A 21,149-nucleotide genomic window follows, 5' to 3' on the forward strand; every position below is an offset into this window, starting at 1 on the left:
GAACAGCTCTCATCTATAAATAGATAAAACCTCAAGCCCTCCCCTCCTCTCACACATACACACACACACGGATATTAAAGCTACTGAAGTCCGTCCGCCAAAACATGCTATTTATTACAAAAACTTATATCAACTCTGTCTGCCGGTAAAAGGGTTCTCCCACACCCAATCTCGGATCAAGTTGTAAATTTGCACAACTATTTGTTTTACCTGACAACAGAAGAATCAATTTAAAAAAAAATAACCAATTAGTTAATTAACTATTGATCATTTTGTTTCGTATCTCGAACAAGGGAAAGAAATGGTACTTGACTAAACCTAGTGGTATGAGCTGAAATAGTCCCCTTTATGTGTAGCCGCTTGAAAGTGGTTAAGATGGCTCTTGGAGGGTTGGGCCTTGAGTTCGAATTCAGGTCGTTCCTCCCCCCCTCTCCCCACTTTTTTTGAATTAGTTATTTAAAAAGTGATTTTGGTAAAATTCACCCAGATATCACTTTCTTTTCCCTCCAACCCGATTTTTCCCAACAGGTCCAGATAAGTGATAACCCTAACCCTAGTCCTAACCCTAGCGTATTGACAAAACTTAAACAAAAAACAATTGGTAAAAATATTTCTAATCGCACACATTCATTGTCGTTGGTAAAATTCAATTACATATTTAATAATATGACTAATCCAAACTAATTGATACAATTACACTTGGTTAAAGCTTTTTTTTTTTAAAGTATTTTTTTATGTTTCTGTTCTTTTGATAGTCATACAAGTACCAGGCTCGTTTTTTGTTATTATTTCTTTGTTATTTCTGTTTATATGGAATGTGTTTTTTTTAATTGACAGAAAATGTCAAATTTGTTGAAAAGGTCAAGGGTGTTACAGGTCAAGGGTGTAACATCAACCCTTCGGGAGACAACATTGTTGCCTGATGAAAGAATCGATACCACTTCTTCCGTCCCACCCCATTCTCTCATCAACTTTTGTTGCTTCTCTTTATTTTATTTTTTTTTTAAACTTAGTGTTAAAGTCGAAGTACTCGATACCAAGGCTCATTAAAAACTACTTCACACCACACTCAGGTATCGATTGCGCCCACCTCTCGGCTCGATCCTCAGCGTGAAGAGTTTGAAGGGCAGAAGGGCGATCCTCTCTCTCCATAAACTCTCGTGACGATACCGGACATATTTTGTTTTTCTACAGAGTTGACACTGAAGGTATCGATCTCATTTCTATTTAGCAAAACGTTTTCTTTTTGATAAGGCTTTGGCTGTGAGGTGGAGAAAGGGAGATATAGAAGGAAAGAGAAAAGAGAGAGAGAAAGAGAGAAAGAGAGAGAATAACAGAGAAAAATGGAAAGAAAGAACAGAGAGAAAAAGAGATGGAAAAAGAGTGGCAGAGACAGCGAGAGAAAGTGAGAGAAATTGAGAAAATGAGAGAAAGAGAGGAAATGAGAGAAAGAGAAAGAAAGAAAGTGAGAGAAAGAGAGGAAATGAGAGAAAGTAAGAGAAAATGAGAGAAAGAGAAAGAAAGAAAGTGAGAGAAAGAGAGGAAATGAAAGTAAGAGAAAATGAGAGAAAGAGAGAAAATGGGAGAAAGAGAAAGAAAGAAAGTGAGAGCAAAAGAGAAAAAATGAGAGAAAGAGAGAAAATGTGAGAAAGAGAAAGAAATTGAGAGAAAATGAAAGTAAGAGAAAGAGAGAAAATGGGAGAAAAGAAGAAAGAAAGAGAAAGAAAGAAAGTGAGAGAAAGAGAGACAATGAGAGAAAGTGAGAGAAAGAGAGAAAGTGAGAGAAAAGGAGAAAGAGAGAGAAAGAAAGAAAATGAGAGAAAGAGTGAAAATGGGAGAAAGAGAAAGAAAGTGAGAGGAAAAGATAAAAGAGGCAAAGAGATCGTAAAAAAAAAAAAGAAAATATTGACGATGAAATGACTGACTGTACAAAATGACCCGAGAAAAACATTTTTTACTGAAATAAACAATAAGTGTGAATACCATAATTAAATATAACTACCTAATAACACAGACACACAATACACTGCACAGCACGATACATGTACACACACACACACACAGTCCATATAGACACGCGCACTCTGTCTACAGTCACACACAGTTTAGTCAATCTAAGAGAGATTCTCCTAGTAACAAAGAAGGAACAGGGGCAGGGGGTCTGTGAGAGACAGAGAGAACACACAGATAGCAAATTTCAGGTAATGAAATAGATAGTGACAGAAGAGAACAAAGAACAATTCAAGTATAAAGGGGAGGGTGGAATACAGGTAAAGATAGTCAGGTGGCAAGATGACGGTCGTTTCAATTTTGTGTTTCGTAAAAAATGTTATTTGAGTAATATCCCATTGTTAACGTACATTCTTAAATCTTTATGCACTATGGTATACATATGCTTGTTACAATACATAAGGAACAAAAAACAAAAAAACTTTCGCTTTAAATTGACACCCCCTCCCAATTTTCGGATGGTCCAAGGCAACCTCTGGCAAATGGTCATTCGACCCCAAAGGGGTCGCGACCCACAGGCTGAGAACCCCTGAATAAATCCTATTACTCTAGTTTTATAGTTACGATAAGGAATGCAACTCTCCAATTGTCATTATAGTGTTTCATTCAATTCAAACATGTTATTAATTATCTTAATAATAATAATCATAATCGTTGTATTAATAGTAATATGCAGGCAATGTGCACTTGCTGTATTGGATAACTAGAATTTGGTTTTGCTAAATTGTTTATTTTGTATTGCTTTTTTAATATTATGATATATATTTACCATTTGAGATACACAAATTAATATTATAACAAAACAATAAACCAACGCTTGATAGTATGACAAGAAAGAATCTGGTTATATAAAGATATAAAAAGATGAAACTACAAAAAAATCAAACAAAGCATTAGGATTTATTAAAAGAAATTTCTATTAATCAAATAAGAACATAAAACTAAAATGTTATTTAACCTTGGTTAGGCCAATAATAGAATATGCATCCTCCGTTTGGGACCCCTCAACTCAAGAAAACATTAAGAAACTGGAACAGATACAAAATAGAGCAGTGCGATTCATAACAAACGAATATTCACATTTGACTAGAGTAACACCTTTAGTAAAATCACTAAATTTAGAAAGCCTTCAGGACAGAAGGCTCAAAAGTAAAGTAGCAATCATACATATAACACTGAACCATAATCTTCAAATACAAAAACAAAATTTAATAAAATACTCTGAAAGACACAAAGATAAAGGCACATTCCTCATCCCATATGCTAGGACAAATTTGTACAAATACTCCTTCTTCCCTAGTGCTATTAGAGCATGGAATGGGTTGCCTGAGCTAGCCAGGAAAACCAGTGACTTGGCAGAATTTAAGTCATTGATAATATGCATGACTAAATGCATGACGCGTAGGACGCAATCATCTTCTTTTTTGAAGTAACGTCTGTATTATATAAGAAGAAGAAGATACATCTTTAAATCATTGTAAGTAATTTCGAAATTTGAGATAGGTTTTCAATTGACTTTATGGTAACTACAATAAACAACTAAAAAAAAAAAAAGCTACTTATCTCGTTTTAGAAAAACTCCCATTACAGTGGTACACTCCTAATGAGTAACAAGGTCAGAGCACAACAATAAATTTACTAAATTTATTAAAGCCATATTTTTTTTTTATTGAGTTGAGAAAGTAGAGTACCTCAGTGATGGCGGTCATTTGATTGTTATGACCTGTACCTGTCCTACTATTTTGATTTTTCATTCTTTTCTTTTCTTTTCTTGGCCTATGAGAAAACAGCCTTTATTTCCGCATTCATTTATTTTAATTTACTTATTTTAATGCTTCTAAAAAAAAACTCCTTCGTTAGAAAATTAAAATGAAATAACAACACTTTCATAATATAAACAAATAAGTATCTTTATAATAAGGCAGCGGTTCTCAACCTTTTAAGCTCGGCGACCCCTTTTTACGACCCCCCCCCCCGACACACACATACAGAAATAGAAGAGTAGGCAATAACAATCCATATTTTCGATTTTCTTAAGAGACCCCTGGCAAATGGTCAATCGACAGCCCAAGGGGGTCGCGATCCATAGGTTGAGAACCCCTGTAATACGGTATCTCGTTTGACAGAGTAGTGTCCCTTATGAATGGGCATAACTTTTCCTACTATATACAATATATCTATAAAAAGAAAAAAAAGGGGGGGGGGAGGTAATCCGTCCTACACATCTTGCTTGGTATTTTCTTTTGCGCACCATAAGGTTTTGTTAGTTTTTAGTTTCTAAGGATGCGCTATATTGATGTCATGGCTCTCTTGTTTTGCCTTGAGATGGAGTTCTCTAAGTGGTTATCTTGCCCCAGTATTGGGGACGCAGGCTTGGGACTCTGCAGGAGTCGAGTCTGATTTGTAGGCTGTGCTATTGTCGTTGACTATTGTACATGTCGTTGGATGTGGGCGTTGCGAGCCCCGATTGACTGTGGCAATGAAATTAAGGTGTGCACTAGTTCATTTGTAAATATGTATATCTTGTAGTTGACTTGTACATACTATTAATATTTGTTTGTACTTTGTACTGATCATGGGGGGAGCCCGGGCATGTAAATCAGATCCAAGATGAGCCTGAAAAACACTCCTGACATAATCTACAATATTATGTGAGTTACTTAAAAGGTACGTAACATTCTATCAACATTCCTTATTATTGTTTGTAACTGAGACTTTTATTCTTATTATTTGTATGTCTCAGAAAGTTATAAATCTAGAGCAGCGGTTCTCAACCTTTTAGGCTCGGCGACCCCTTTTTACCATCCCCCACTCTGCCTCGACCCCCCCCCCCCCGCCCACACACACACAGCAATAGAAGAATAGACATAATCAATCCTTATTTTCGATGGTCTTAGGCGACCCCTGGCAAATCGTCAATCGACCCCCAAAGGGGTCGCGACCCACAGGTTGAGAACCCCAGATCTAGAGGCTGTTATTAATAGCCTGGGTAATATAATTTGGGACCACGAAGTACCCCTGGACTAACTTGCCGGTACAGCAGAAGTCACTGGTCTTATGACCTTATCATACTACAAGGTCACATGTGTCCTGGGTCCATTAGAACAAGTTCGCGATGAACAAAACACATTCGGAATATTCGAATCTTCAGCACGTGGTTCGGTATCCTAGCAAGCTGCATGGTGGCCCAATGACCGGAAGTTTGAGGACCTCGTCATCGCTTACACCTGAGCGACACGTGAACATTGTGTGTTGTCTGTATTATGTCTTGTGATCTTGGAAATGCACTCTTGAGAAATATGGCTCAATGGCCCCAGAATCCCTAGTTACGTCACTGAAGCAACTCATGCAATAGTATGTAACTTCTTATATGCAATTGCATCAGATTACATCTGCCAATGAACACATACATACACTCCATAACAGTGGTACCATCTGTTTCAGGATGCCAGTTTACACAAATTAAGTAACTGTAACAAAAAATCATCATGATAGCAAACTTTCACTTAAGTCATCTCTGCATGAACTGTTAACAGCTCAGTCACTGATCAATCATTGGTGTACTTCATCCAGATGAGTAAAGGCTGAAAGTATCAACCAGATCATCGTTGTACCCCTGTAGACCATCGCTAGCAGAGTCTGCTGGGAGCCGCCTACACATGTGGGTTCCCCAACCCGTGACCGCGACGTCATTGTGGTTGTCTTTGATAATAATACGACTACTCTCTGCCGTCTGTACGTAGGTGGCATGCTCAATGTTGATACTGATGTTCTGTGTTATGTAGTTGGTCATTCTAAACAAAAACACACAAAAAAAAACATAATAAATTGACATTTTCAACAAATGCCCACCCTACAACTGAATGCAGAACATTTTTTGAAATAAATTATGTTGATTCTGTCTCATACGCTACATGACAAATACATAATAAGAAACATTAAAACGGGAATATCCAAAACTTAAATATAGAAGAATCCACAAGACACATTTAATTTTTCGTAACTCCCTGAAGCTTTACGAAGTCTATAGATAGTTGGTTTTTTTTCAATGTGGTCGTGTTTATAATTGTGAGGCCGTAAAAAAAGTTTTTTTTCCCCACGAGTGCTGGTTTATTTTTATTGCAACTTTCGACTTGAAGAAAATCAAGTCCTTTATAAATCTTACATATATGTTCAAGGTATTTTAAATAGGAGTTAACATTTTATCAACTAGATTCTAAATTCAGCCTTCAGCATTCAAAATAGGGGAAGGTTTAGTTGGACTAGCTGTCTGGAAGGTTTAGTTGGACTAGCTGTCTGGAAGGTTTAGTTGGACTAGCTGTCTGGAAGGTTTAGTTGGACTAGCTGTCTGGAAGGTTTAGTTGGACTAGCTGTCTGGAAGGTTTAATTGGACTAGCTGCCTGGAAGGTTTAGTTGGACTAGCTGTCTGGAAGGTTTAATTGGACTAGCTGTCTGGAAGGTTTTGTTGGACTAGCTGTCTGGAAGGTTTTGTTGGACTAGCTGTCTGGAAGGTTTAATTGGACTAGCTGTCTGGAAGGTTTAGTTGGACTAGCTGTCTGGAAGGTTTAGTTGGACTAGCTGTCTGGAAGGTTTTGTTGGACTAGCTGTCTGGAAGGTTTAGTTGGACTAGCTGTCTGGAAGATTTATTTTAACTAGCTGTCTGGAAGATTTATTTTAACTAGCTGTCTGGAAGATTTATTTTAACTAGCTGTCTGGAAGATTTATTTTAACTAGCTGTCTGGAAGATTTATTTTAACTAGCTGTCTGGAAGATTTATTTTAACTAGCTGTCTGGAAGATTTATTTTAACTAGCTGTCTGGAAGATTTATTTTAACTAGCTGTCTGGAAGATTTATTTTAACTAGCTGTCTGGAAGATTTATTTTAACTAGCTGTCTGGAAGATTTATTTTGACTAGCTGTCCAAAGCTGGAGCTTAGAGACTGAGACGCTACAACCAGGTAATCTTAAGCTGCAGGCGTAAAATATAGATCTTCTATTTTAATGTATAGAAAATTGGAAAAAAAAACTAAAACTTTTAACCTTACAATCCTGTTTATGCAAAGCGAACATAACCTAATTATTACATATAATTACTAATATGTCAACCGTTACCCATCGTTTTTTCTATAAACTTCCACTCTGTCGGTGGCCGTCGAACGGCTGACTCCGGCCACATGAGTATCCACGTAGTGCTCTGCACAGCGTTGTAGGTAGCCGCTGAGTCCATGACTGTCCACTACCACATCCTCTAGTGACTTTGTCTGCCTTGGGAGGTCATCGATTGTCAAGGGTGGCTCTTCGTCTGCTGACACGTCATGGTCACCTTTTAGCATGTACACTTCCGGGTCTTTCAGCAGTACAGACGCCGGCCCTGGCAGAATATTTACAGTTAAAGGTTTCTCACAAATAAAGTTATGAAAGTATTATATATCTACAAACAAGATCATAATAAAATGAACTTGCACACACTTGGAATGCGTTTATGAGATTAAACGCTGCGATTTTACAAATTGTTAATACATACTACATACCCATGTATAATTCTTTCATAATCATCTCCTGTTAGCTTGATGAATAAGAGAATTGGTCAGTTCAATTTTGGTTACTAGTTAGCGGTGTAAAAAAAAAAAGGAAAGTTCCCCTTTCAGACCTTACGATCCATAAGGCAGATAATGTAAATATCTGTTACTATGACCAAAGGTGAGGGTGTCACTGACCGCCCTTTCTTCCTCAATATATACCAAGTACCCATTAGAGTTGGGACAACCCTGGATATCCGTAAAGTCTCGTAATTAAAAAGCCCAGTTTTCATCGAGAATCGAACCCAGATCCATCCACTTGGAAGCCAAGTTTTTATCCCTCAGCCACCACTCCTCCTAGTTATTACTGTATCACTAACACTTTGCTTCTTAAACAATGAATGTCAAATCTACATAGTTTTTGTTTTTAGTATATATTTTTTTTAGTATCTAATTTTTAAAAAATTACGGTAATAGAAATTATTACCTTCAGTCACTGTTGTCAACACATTACTGTAAACTGTCTCCATCAGATTATTTTCATCCTTAACGAATGTTTCAAAACTCTTAACCGAGCTGGCGGTGGTAGTCTTCGACCAACCACTTGAGAGTGATAGGCAGGAACTGATGGACTGTCTCCGAGACGAGCCCCAAGAGTCCTGGCTCACGTAGGCTCCGTGTTGGAGGAGCACTTTGTAAACCTCCTGGGAGATGGCGTAATTGAGAGGTGTCTTGTTCGTCCTGTCTATCACATTCACGCAGGCTTGAGCTTCCACGAGACAACGAACGACTTCGAGATTGTTTTTGATTACGGCGTAGTGTAGAGCCGTGCGCCCGTTCTTCGGGTTCTGGACGTTGACATTGACCTGACGGACACAGAATACCTGAACCACGCCCAACAGACCACGAAAGGAGGCGCGCATCAAGGCCGTGAGGCCCATCGAGTCCACGGTCCTCGTGTCGCATCCCTGTTGCATTAAAAGTTCGATCATGGGAAGGTCGTTGTTCAAGACGGCCACAAAGAGGGGGGTGTACCCGAAATCGCAGACCACGTTGACATCAGCAGAGTAGCGACAAAGAAGTTCGACAATATCGCCACGGCTTTTCTCTGTAGCGACAAACACCGCCGTCCAACCATCGGCTCTACTAGCGTTGACTATACTTCCATTTTTTACCAAATATTCGACAGTGTCCATATTTCCATTTTCAGTGGCGGCTATCAGTGGAGTTGAGCCCTCCTTATTTGTAAAGTTCAACTCCGCTCCTGAAGAACGCAACACTTTGACGACACTCAGGTGTCCGTTTCTTGCTGCAGCCATCAGAGGAGAATCTCCAGTGGAATCGTGCATGTTGACGTCACAACCCTGACGTAATAGTTTCTCTACGTCATCAAGCCTACCTTCCGCTGCAAAGCTTACGAGAGATTTAGTATTAAGATGGGCACGTCTTAGAGGCGGCATGTCCACCATCTCGTGATGACCACATGAAATAGCCACTGAAACAGCGTTCTCACCAGGGTCATTGGTCATGTTGATGTCAGCACCAGATGTCCGCATTGACAGGGCGGTAGTGAGATCTCCTTCTCAGACAGATGCGAACCATCGTTAAGTAAACTCTTTATAGTGAGTTAGATTTCTCATATCTCTGATCATTTAATAGCAAGAGAACTGAAGCCTGGAAATAAAACAAGAAAAATATAAAAAGGCATTCAAGGCTTATTTAAGGGGAAGAACTCCTCTCTTACAACTTTCAACACTGTATAAGTTATTTCCCTTTTTCGGTATAAAACAAAATAAATAACTAACAATAGTTAATTGAATTATTGGTTAATTTGTTTGTTGATTCGTGTTTTGTTTGATACAATAAGTATTTTTTTTTATTAGCATCTTGATCCAATAATAAGTGTGGAAGAACTAGAGTGTTAACAATTATCAAAGGGAGACAACACCTTAAAAATTTAGCCATATCAATGAATACCATCGTATTAATTTTCATTGTTGGTATGAAACAAGATACTTATGTAACAGTAATTAATTCACAAATTGTCTGTTTATTAATACTATTGATTCTTGTCTTGTGTGTGCTAATGAATAATTGTTCAAGGATTCGACTTGATTCGAGAAGGGGTGTGGGAGAAAGAACGAGTTCAAAACGTTAAACAAGCAAATAGACAGACAGACAGACAGAGTTAACATAGGCTTTGTAAAAAAGAGATGTATAATTGTATATTATCGAGTGGTCTTTGTAGTCGATTTCAAATAATCGGACTTCATTTCCACGCGCTCATTTCGATTCTTTGAACCGGTCTGTCTTTATGTACGTTGTAGAGCACAGTCCACAGCAGTACTTGCAAAACTCAAAACACTATGGAAAGACAAAAGGCATAGACCTGGACGCCAAAATCAGACTGAGGCGCTCCTTGGTCATGGCCACATTCTTATAAGCTTGCGAAGCTTGGACGCTGACTGCAGAGCTAGGGAGGAGAATCCTAGCGATGGAATAGAGATACTACAGGAAGATCATATTTATCACGTACAAAGATCGTATCAAAAAGAGAGAAAGAAAAAAAAGAGATAGAGAGGAAAAAAGAGATAGAGAGAAGAAAAAAAGAGATAGAGAGAGTAAAAAAAGAGATAGAGAGGAAAAAAGAGAGAGAGGAAAAAAAGAGATAGAGAGAGGAAAAAAAGAGATAGAGAGGAAAAAAGAGATAGAGAGAGGAAAAAAAGAGATAGAGAGAGGAAAAAAAAGAGATAGAGAGGAAAATAAGAGATAGAGAGAGTAAAAAAAAGATAGAGAGAGGAAAAAAAGAGATAGAGAGAGAGGAAAAAAAGAGATAGAGAGAGGAAAAAAAGAGATAGAGAGAGGAAAAAAAGATATAGAGAGAGGAAAAAAAGAGATAGAGAGAGGAAAAAAAGAGTAGAGATAGAGAAAAGAGAGAGATAGAGAGAAAAAAAAGAGAAAAAAGAGATAGAGAGAAAAAAAAAGAGAAAGAGAGAAATTGAGAAAAAAAGAGAAAGAGAAAAAAAGAGATAGGAAAAAAAAGAGAGAGAGAGAGACTTTAGTTTTTATTAAGTGTAAATGTTATTTATGCTTAGCGACTCTACTAGTGACATATTTGTTTGTATGCAACAAATTTTTATGAATCACACAAGAGCATATAATTAAAATGTTATTTAAACTTGGTTTTGTGACATTTGATTTAAGAAAACAAATAAACTGGAACAGACCTAAAAATAAAGACGTGAGATTTATAACAAACGAAAACTCACATTGGACTAGAGTAACACCATTCGGAAAAAATCACTAAATGTATAGACACTTCAGAACAGAATGTTAACTATAAACGCTACAGTTGATAACCATAACGCCAGAATCATGAGTGGATTTATTTACACACTGTGTCAACACGCATGACACATAACATTCCAACATTCACTTCCTTAGTCAAGGGGGAATCAATCAAAATACTCATATAAACAATGTCAACACTAATTACAATAGGTATGGAGATCTAAATGGAAAAACCCGAAGATGACTGGGAACTGCTTCCGTTCTGCGATGCCGCCTTGGGTAATCTTAGTGGTGGTACAGGAAGTACTAGTGCCCATGTTGTGTGGATTAGAGAGAGAGAGAGAGACGGGCATTGTTGACCAATTTTTTGGCGAGCCTCGAAGATCAAAAGGGTAGTGAGATCTACCAGAGCTGCTGAGATATTAGGCTTGCAAGAAGGCCTAGAATCTGCCATCTTTTACAGAACTGTAATAGAAGAACTCTGTGGTCTTGAGAAACGGTCTTTGCCTATTACAGTTTTCATTGACTACAGAAGTGTCATTGCAGACCACTGAGCTAGTGGAAGACAAATGGCTGCGGATTGACATTGCTTCCATCAATGAGATGCACAGGACTGAAAGAATTGAAATTCACTGGTGACCTGGAAGAGCACAACTAGCTAATGTTATGACTAGACGGGGCACATCGGGGCTTCTACTTTTCTTATTATTGCGTGAACTGCAGTGCGCAGACACAGAGCCAAAGAAATTATTATTATTTTTTTACGGAAATGTTTTGTTCTTAAGGCTTTGAATAAGAGATTGACCCTTTACAAAACAATTAGATCAATATGATACTCATTATAAGACAATCAGTTAGGCCAGGTTCACACCTAACTTCACATTCACTTTCACCTATCCCTTGGTCTGCTGGACCTTTGGGGCACCACACAGGATCTGTCAACCTTCTTTCCCCATTCTTCTCTGTCATTTGCCTTTGATAGAATTTCATTCTGATATTCTATCTGAAAATATTGAAACCTGCCTTTTTACCTGCCTGGTTGGATCACTTCTGATAGAATTTAATACCTATATTCTTCTGAAAATATTGAAACCTGCCTTTTTCCTGCCTGGGTGGACCGCTTCAGGGGCTGATTTTGAGTTTATGTTTCTGTCTTTGTAACCTTGTTATTTTGCTACTTAGACTTATTACAAAGCTTATAGTAACTCTTTCTGCTTCTTAATCTAGTAAAAAAATATAAACATGGTATTTTTCCCAAAGCAATTCTCGTAACAAGTTGAAACTTTACACAATTATTTATTTTACCTAACAAACCATGAATCTATTAAAATGTAACCAATTGGACAATGAATTATTGGTAATTATTTATTTTGTTAGAAATTAATGCTTTAGTATTAACTAAGATATATGAATAAATATTTGGAGTTTTGTCCCCTTAGGTAATTGTAAACGTTCTTTACCCAACACCCATTCTCGAATCAAGTTGAAACTTTCCACAAATATTTACGAAACCTTTCTACACCAATCGTAAACAAACAACATTAGGTCATGTGCTTCCCTAACCTTTCTATACAACTTACGATCTAATGCGGAATCAACTATGTTTATCACGTGACCGCTTCTTTCGTTGCTTTATCGATGCTCATCACGTGACCGTTCGTTTTTGGTGAATGACTTCAATTCTTAATTATGTCCCAATGTCTAACTTCTTTTGAAGAAGAACACTCATAATAAGGATTTAGGAATCAATCGCCCCTGCACGTGAAAGTACACCCAATGTTCGTCACGCTTCTTCGTTCAAAATTAATTTTATAGCTTTTTATATATATTTCATTGTTTAATTCTATTGACTTAATATATAAAGGAAAACCTAACAGTAAAATTTCACATCGCAGACAATAAATTGATCTAAAGTACCACAATTAGATCTAGCAAACAAAGAAAAAATATGCTGGAATGTTAAGAAACACTTGACCTCTGTAACTTAAGGTACAGATATGAGTTATCTATATGCTTGACTGACCATGCCAATGTGTTATCTTTTTTTGCCTTCACACTAAACACTATTGCGTATGCCCAAGTAAAAAAAAAACGCGTGAAGGTCAACACCATCATCTATACACACTACACTAGGACTACATGTGTAGGCTCACTACATCTATATGACCAAGGTTGTTACTATCAGTCGGACACAGAGTCTATTTATGGTTTTTTTTTTGGTAAGGAGGGTGTGGGTGATTTTTTTTCTTCTATAGTTGGTTTTCCTAATTCTCTTAGATCTATATAACAGTAGATCTAAACATAGATATCAATAGTAGGCCTACAGACTACAGTTAAATCTATGCTTCGCAACATTTAAGTCTCAGGCTATGAGTAGGTATAATAGATGTTCCTGCTGTTAATAAAATATCGTTTGCTGCAAACGGATTAATAAATATATGACCTACTACGCTTCAGATTCCAACAATTAACTAACAGCTATCAGTATTATGCCCTTGAAGTCAGAACCAGAAGCAGTCTTTGGACTTCAAATTACAAGTCTGTGACCAGTTGTTGGTCAGAAATTCTTGAACACATACATCCAACTACCATACAAGCCAGATGATTAGTAACTAGTTAAATATATACTAACATATTTTACATTGACCCTCCAACACACAGCCTTTATAGTTGGTGGCCTCGTACATACACACAGGCACGCTTATGCCACACAGACTTAATTTTGTTTATAAATACTGTTAAGCTTTAATAAATCAATCAGTAACAGAGTTTAAAACAATAAGGTATATGAAAGGAAAACAAATAATACCAACAAATATAGGTATGTTATTTAACAGTTTCGTAAAATGTTTGGCTATTTACATGACACTTAGGTATTCGGCTCCGGCTCCGGCCCCGGCCGAATATCAAATTTTACTATTCGGTCATATACGGCTCCGGCCGGATATAAAAAAGTACTATCCGGTGCACCCCTAATATCTCTCTCTCTCTCTCTCTCTCTCTCTCTCTCTCTCTCTCTCTCTCTACATATATATATATATATATATATATATATATATATATATATATATATTAATAGCGCTACTTTCATGCTAATAGCATGCTCAGAGCGCTATGGCCCTATCTCATTTATGTGGGGGAGGAGGGTATCTGGGTTTTCTGTGCTGCCTTTAGGCGCTCAGTAAACACAACTCTGCTCGAGTCGGGTGTCGAACCTCGAGCCCCCTTCATAGGTAGCCAAGACAAGTTCAAGCGTACTTAGCCTCTCGACCACGCTTCCCACCCATTGTTAATTGCAAATTGTTACAAAATTAACGTCCACTAATGACTGGCTCATCGATCTACATAGAATCAATTTTGTAAAGCCCATCTCAATGTCTATCTTGAAGACTTGTTGGAAGGAGTCACCCTTGTGTTCAGATCGGCTATAAATCAAATAGAAAGTCGTACTTTACCTTTTGGAATCCTAATTCTATCAGTTCTTATGTGTGTGTGGTGTGTGTGGTGTGTGTGTCCGAATGTGTGTGTGATATTGCTTACTTCTGAACCAAATGTTAACAACAAGGCCATAAACTCCCTGGGTGACATAATCCCACATAGAGAGGAACTTAAGAATTTCAAGCTTACCCATAAACAAAATGATTTATCGAAATTTGTGATGCTAGGTATTATAAGAGAATGAAAGAAACAGTATATTTATATTTATATTTATATTTATATTTATATTTATATTTATATTTATATTTATATTTATATTTATATTTATATTTATATTTATATTTATATTTATATTTATATTTATATTTATATTTTTTTATTTTTATTTTTATTTATTTATATTTATATTTATATTTATATAGAGAGGTCATAAAATGGGAACGTGACAAAGCTATTCGCTTATTAAACGAGAGGCTGAAGCTCGAATCTCGGTGAATTCACGAATTTTGAACTTCTTGATATTTAGGTCGCCCCCTGAATCTACCCAACCCTAATGGGTACCTATCATTAGTTGGAAAAGGCAAAGGCGGTTGGTAGCTGTGCTGGCTAGATGACACCCTCGCTAGCCCTCGGCCGTAAATTCGGATGCCGTTCACATCTTATGCCCTAATAGATTGCCAACTCTGAACAAGAAACTTTAATTTTGCTAGTTATTAAAATACATAAAAGTGGTCGTGTGGTTTCGCCTCTGGACTGTCTTATCGATGGTTCCGGGTTCGATTCTTACCCGACGCTTTATTTACGTCGGGATGCTATGGCTAGAAAGTAATAATTTGAAATTCTGAAACATGGGGAAAAAAAGGAAATATACACAAACAAGTAGACCAACTCTAAATCTATTAAGTTATGTTATTTTAAATATATTACATTAACCTCGTGTTGTTCAGTGTTTGTTACTTGTCTATTATTTTAAACAAGCTGCCAAAACTAAAAAATAAAATGATACATAACTTTAACTTGATTATTGTTACCGAATACAGGAATCTTTTTTGGGCTATCTGGCTCAAATGTCTACATAATAATAAGGTGTTTGATCCTAATCACTTGGAATTAACATTTAGAAAAATAATGGACTTAAGGGTAGAGAATTATCTAGTTTGATTTTCATATACCTGTATAATGCTCATGTAGTTTTTCAGAAATAGGGTGTTGGGGGTCAGGGATATCTGATATTGTGTTGATTGTTCTGGAGTAGAGTATACTTGTATCATTTTTCTGTCTTTAGGGGGTTCATTGGTTAGGTAGTATGTCTTTGTTATTAAATAATATTTCTATTACTGTTATTATATTTTTAGGTTAATCACTTTTCAATTATTTATGATTTAATACTTGTGAATTATGATAACTTACAAATAAAAACATATTATAAAAAATAAAAAAAAAGCCCACAAAAGAGGCAAGATGGCCATTAAAGAGGCACATAAAGCCCAAAAAAGAGGCAAAGAAAAGAGGCCTAAGGCCCAAGGATTCCTATGATGATAAAGCTAAAACTGAATAGCGCAAATTCTGAGGTTTCCTTTAAAAAAAAACAACATAGATTGTTGTCTTATTCAGCTGTTAAAAAAAGATTCTTTTTACCTCAGCTAGTTAATTAACACTGTTCATTTGAATTTAGTCTTCTATCATTTTATGTCATCTAAAGCTTTTTTTGTTGTGAAAATAATTTGCAGCCTGGTTGCAAAGATTGATAAAGATTTTGAAAGGTATCATTGTAATCTTGTATTTGTAGATTGTTTGTGAATTGTATTGCATAGTATTTGATATATATATTCAAAACCTAATGTTATCAAAAAAACAAAAAAAAAACAATCAATGTTCAACAAATTAAAGATTTAGAAAAACTGTCATAGTAATAAAGTTCCTTTGTACCTTTCAAAAAAAAAGAAAAAAAAAAATCTCTGTGACATAATACAGCTCACGGAAGAAATGGTCTGTTGAAAGCCTCATACCTTGATTCCTAAAACGCTATACCTAATTTAAGTCTACTAACTTGTTAATTTATTATTAAGTAATTATTTTCATATGCTTATGTATACATACTTACATACAATGTGGCTAAATTTTTTCTTTGATTGCTATGATAAAGAAATCCTTTCCAGGCTGTTTACACTATAGACTTGTCTCTCTAGAATCACTTTTACCACAAAGGAATAAAGTTACCCATGGACCACCACAAAGACAAATAACATAGCTTTCTATAATGTAAGATATCTGTAAGGTTGCTAGATCAAGACCTCTTACATAAACATGAAAACACTCAATGCTATGCTTGAAAGCTACACACTTAACACCCAACTAAGTTTCTTATATATTCAGCTGGGAAATGTTCCTACATCTAGGAACCTTTCATCCTATCTCTCCCGCATACACACACTCGGCTTTGACCTCAACTATAAATATCGTCTCACTTCATTGAATACAGTTAAATCATAAAAATGGTAAGTCTTTGAATTAAGTTAAAAATAGAAAATTGCTAAGAAAGGGGAGTAACTTGTAAAAAGCATCAAATTTGCCCATAAATAAAAAAGGTATGCAGATCTTTAGATAACTAGATAATGTCTAAACATCCTTGCAAGTGATAATGTCGATAATGACACCAACTCTTCAATTGGTAAAAGATTTAAGGGATAAGATCTAGGATTTTAAAGTAAGACCAAAGTTCTACTTTGATCTAAATGGCTTAGAGTTCAAATTATAATATTTTTTTTTAAATGTAACAGTTTAAATTTAAATTCCATGTGACTGATAAATTACAGTAGTTGTTCTATTTTTTTAAAGCACTAGATTAGACAACGAAGCTATGTAAGCGTTGTATGTTGGTTCTGGATTCTTAGGAAACTGTTGTTGTTTTTTTTACAAAGTTTTTATATATTTACTTATTTTGTTTGTCAGTACGTCTGTCTGGGTGCACTTTTTAACACCTTTTCATCCAACCATCCATTCTATGAACAAGTTGAAACTTTACACATTTATTCCTTTCAACGACAACATATGAAGCGATACAAACATGTACTAATTAGTTAATCAATAAATGGTAATTTAATTTATTTTGATTTATTTTATAGAAAAGATAAGATAAACCTTGCAATATGGAGAGATAATGCAGCGATTGAAGGGTGTTTTCCTTTCGCTCAATATAAGCTTTTTTTTATATTTGTTTGTTGTTTTTTTTTTAAATTACTTCCATTTCAAATAGGTTCTCATACAAACTACTAATTCACAAGGACTGCGCGCGCAGACCTTAACTAATCGAACATAACGATTTTAAAAACTTATACGTAATTACTCAAAGGTCCTCACGTGCGGAGCCACAGAGCACCACTCTCCCTCTCAACGGAAATCAGTCACAGGCGACTTTCCCAGCCTCTTCTCAACTGACGCCCACGAATTCTAGATCTCTAAACTATTTTGTTCTTGTCAGGTTTTAAAGTTAAGAAAGGTAAAAAGTATATTAACTCTTTCTCTCCTAACTGACGATACCAACGTTGATTCCACCAGAATGTGGTACGTAATTACGGAGAGAAAGAGTTAATATTATCTTACAAGTTTCTGTTCGTAGTTTACGCCAAGCCTTACAAAAGGGACTGAACCAGGAAGTCATAAAAGTGAAACTTACCCGAACCTGTACAAAACTTTCAAATCTAAAATTAGAAATCTAAACTTAGAAGGCAACAAACAAAAAATAAAATTTAAAAAAATTTGATTGATTTAAATAATCCCAGGAGATTTACAGAGTTGTTCTGATTGTTTTCTTGACTTCCGAGCTGACGTACAATTAGTTGGAAACCAAGTGACCTCATTTTAGGATGTCCATGCGTATAAGCATCTCTATTAGTTACCAAACATAACACGAGAAATTAAATGCTGTTGGTCATTGTGCTAGCCAAATGACACCCTCGTTAAAAATCATTATTAGAAAGCGACATTACCTGTATTACCGAGACCAAGAACTACACGGTTTAAAAAAAAATATCTTGATATGTTTCAATAGTAAATGGAAATAAATAGCAATATGAGACATTGGGCATGTTTTATATATAAAAACAGGCAAAATTTATTGTTTGGTACAATAAATACATGTTTAAAGATTTAACTTGATCGGAGAATTGTTGTGGGGAAAAAATATGCATAAGTACTACATGGGACAAAACCTCACATGTTTAGCCATATCTTTAAATACTGAAGGATTATAGTCCCATGTTGGTATCAAACACAATAATTAGTTACCAGTAATTAATGAACTAATTTGTAAATTTTTTTTATTGATTCGTGTTTTGCCTTCACCAATGAATAATTGTGAAAAATTTAATTAGCTTCCGCAGGCAGGAGAAATAACGCCTTCAAACTTTTTGACAGTCAGAATGAGTTAATAATATAAGATTTGTAAAAAAAACAACACAAAAAAAAACACACTAGTTTCTGGGTATTTAAACCTAACTCAGCTTAAGTACCTCTGTTTCTGCAATACACTTCCCACTAAAGTCTGTCAGATGGCCTGCTGTTGCGTCACACTGTTATCACGTGACACTGGACGAAGTATGTGGACACTAGGATGTGACGTGGTGCCTGCGTCATTTCCGAGTTTTTTTGTGAAAGTAGGACACAAGGACAGAAGGCAGCTTCCTTGTTCATCGTGCCAGAACCAGGGCGACTATTTGAGACCAATAGCCTGGAGGTCATTCCATTATCAAAATGTCAACAAGGAAGATACTTCTTAATGACTAGAACACAAAAACAAAATACTAGGGAAAAAAAAACTTATGATAATACAAGAAGGAAAAAAAAAAGGGGGGGGGGGTAGAAACTAATTGCCAATTCTAATAGAAAGAAAAACCAAAACGACTATAGAACATGGAAAATCAGTTGCGGTCCAGAGTCAACTAATACAGCATCCGCCATTATTTGATGCTACCACATATAAGAGGGGAAACAACTCTTCAAGACAGAAGAGTAACAAGTAAAATAGCAATAATACATAAAACACTGAATCTTCAAATAGAAAAACAAAACCTAATAATATACTTTGAAAGACACAAAGATAAAGGCACATTTCTTATTCCATATACTAGGACAAATTCCAACAAGTGCGCCTTCTTCCCTAGTACCATCGGAACATGGAATGGGTTGCCTTAATCAGCCATAAACAAAACAATGATGAACAGAATTTAAGTCTCAAACACGCATGAGTAGTTTCACTCATAGATACGTGTTGACGGTAATTATTGTCTGTTAAAATTGAACGTTGTAATTTAGATAAGATAAGATAAGATAAGAACAATTGTGTCCAGGTTTTATCTCCCTCCTTATTCTTGTTTGTTCCCATGAAGAATGTGCAAGATGATAATTGTAAAAATTCTTTCGAACATGTAAAAAACAATAATTTAAAAAACGTCGGTGCTAACTTTATGTGACAGTGCTTCCCAAACTGTGTTCCGCGGAACCTCAGTGTTCCGCTAGGCATGAATAGGTGTTCCACGAACTGATGGAATAATTAACTAGTAGGCCATCACCTGAATTAATCTTTCAAAAAAAAAAAATAAGCAAAGTGTTCCGCTAAATATTCAAAATGTGCGAAGTGTTCCGTTACGGAAAAAGTTTGGGAACCACTGTTCAATACAATTATTATATACACAATTAACTTTAAAAACATTTTTTTTTTAAATTTTGTTTATTTTACAAACGTGTTGACTTGACGTCTACGGCGACATAAAAAATACACATTTAAAATATGTTGGGTTCGCTAAGCAGTCCAAGCGTGTTGGTCCGCTTAAGAAATCCTAGGGTCCTTTTTAATCCTGCAGTGGTATTCGGTCGGAGCCGATTATGGTTGGATAGTGAAAATTGTCATCATGATGGACCGAAGTTCAAGGCCTGTCTGCCGTCTTCTATGTGTTCTGGGCTAGGTCTTGATTTCTGAAGGAACTGCCGAAAGTCATAAAGGCAAAAAAAAAAACAAAAAAAAACACGGTTCTCATATTTTTACCTTTACCTATCCCTTAGTCTGTTGGACGTTAGGGCACCAAGCATGACTCGTCGACCGTCTTTCTCCATTCCTCTCTGTCTTTTGCCTTAGTTAGAACCTCTTTCAATGGCAGGCACGTCCATTCTTTTATGTTTTCTTTCCATCGCCTTCTCTGTCTGCCTCTTCTTCTTTTTCCCGGTGCTGTTCCCTGAAGGAAGGTCTTGGCGAGCCCCGAAGACCTTGTAACATGGCCATATATTTTTAGCTTGCGTTTTTTTTTTTTTTACAGCAGTTAGCATGTCATCGTGGTGCAGTAACCCTGTCTCAGATCTCTGGGCTCGTGATGCGGTCTTTCAATGTTCTCCTATGTATGTTAATAAATAACATTTCAGTATTCTTAAGTGTCTCAGGTCGATGTATACAATATTTTTTTCTACACCAAACCTCTCCCTCACCCACACTTGTTTCTTTCCTTCTATTCTGCTCACATCTGTACTCCACTCTCATTCTACCCTTCCCTCCCTGTTTAAGGCCCTCTCCTCAAATTAACTCTCCGATTTCCAACTCTCCCCCCCCCCCAGCTATTACTACTTCCTCTGTATCCTCTTTCCGGTTCTCGGGGGGCTTTTAGCCTTATTGACGTAACTTCCCGTCCCCCTTGGGGTTACTGCTCTCGCTCTCTCAAGGGCTCCATCCTCCCGCCCTCACCCGCCACCTTATATCTACTCCTCTTCACACCACAGTGTAGGTCTCCAAGTCGCCCGCGCTGTCGCCAGATAGGGACGCGCAGGTTTGGTCATGACGCCGTCCTATCTCGGCTTCCCCCCCCCCCTCACTCCCTCCCCATCAACTTTTAGGAGCGCCCCCCC

General features: G+C 36.6%; 2 protein-coding genes across 6 annotated transcripts in view; one reads left to right on the forward strand and one right to left on the reverse strand.

Moving 5' to 3' along the window:
• LOC106077092 (dual specificity calcium/calmodulin-dependent 3',5'-cyclic nucleotide phosphodiesterase 1C-like) overlaps positions 1 to 21,149 on the forward strand; it is a 641,611-nt gene that overhangs the window by 243,691 nt on the left and 376,771 nt on the right. The gene's annotated exons all lie outside the window — the stretch shown is intronic.
• On the reverse strand, positions 4,864 to 10,933 carry LOC106058089 (putative ankyrin repeat protein RF_0381). Its single transcript, XM_056013485.1, has 4 exons — positions 10,799 to 10,933; positions 8,017 to 9,203; positions 7,123 to 7,381; positions 4,864 to 5,804 (listed from the first exon to the last, which is right to left on the reverse strand). Exons 2-4 carry the CDS (start codon positions 9,083 to 9,085, stop codon positions 5,576 to 5,578), a joined length of 1,557 nt encoding a protein of 518 aa, XP_055869460.1. The 5' UTR covers positions 9,086 to 9,203; positions 10,799 to 10,933; the 3' UTR covers positions 4,864 to 5,575.

This window comes from Biomphalaria glabrata, chromosome 16 (genome assembly GCF_947242115.1).
Source record: "Biomphalaria glabrata chromosome 16, xgBioGlab47.1, whole genome shotgun sequence".
NCBI lineage: Eukaryota > Metazoa > Mollusca > Gastropoda > Planorbidae > Biomphalaria > Biomphalaria glabrata.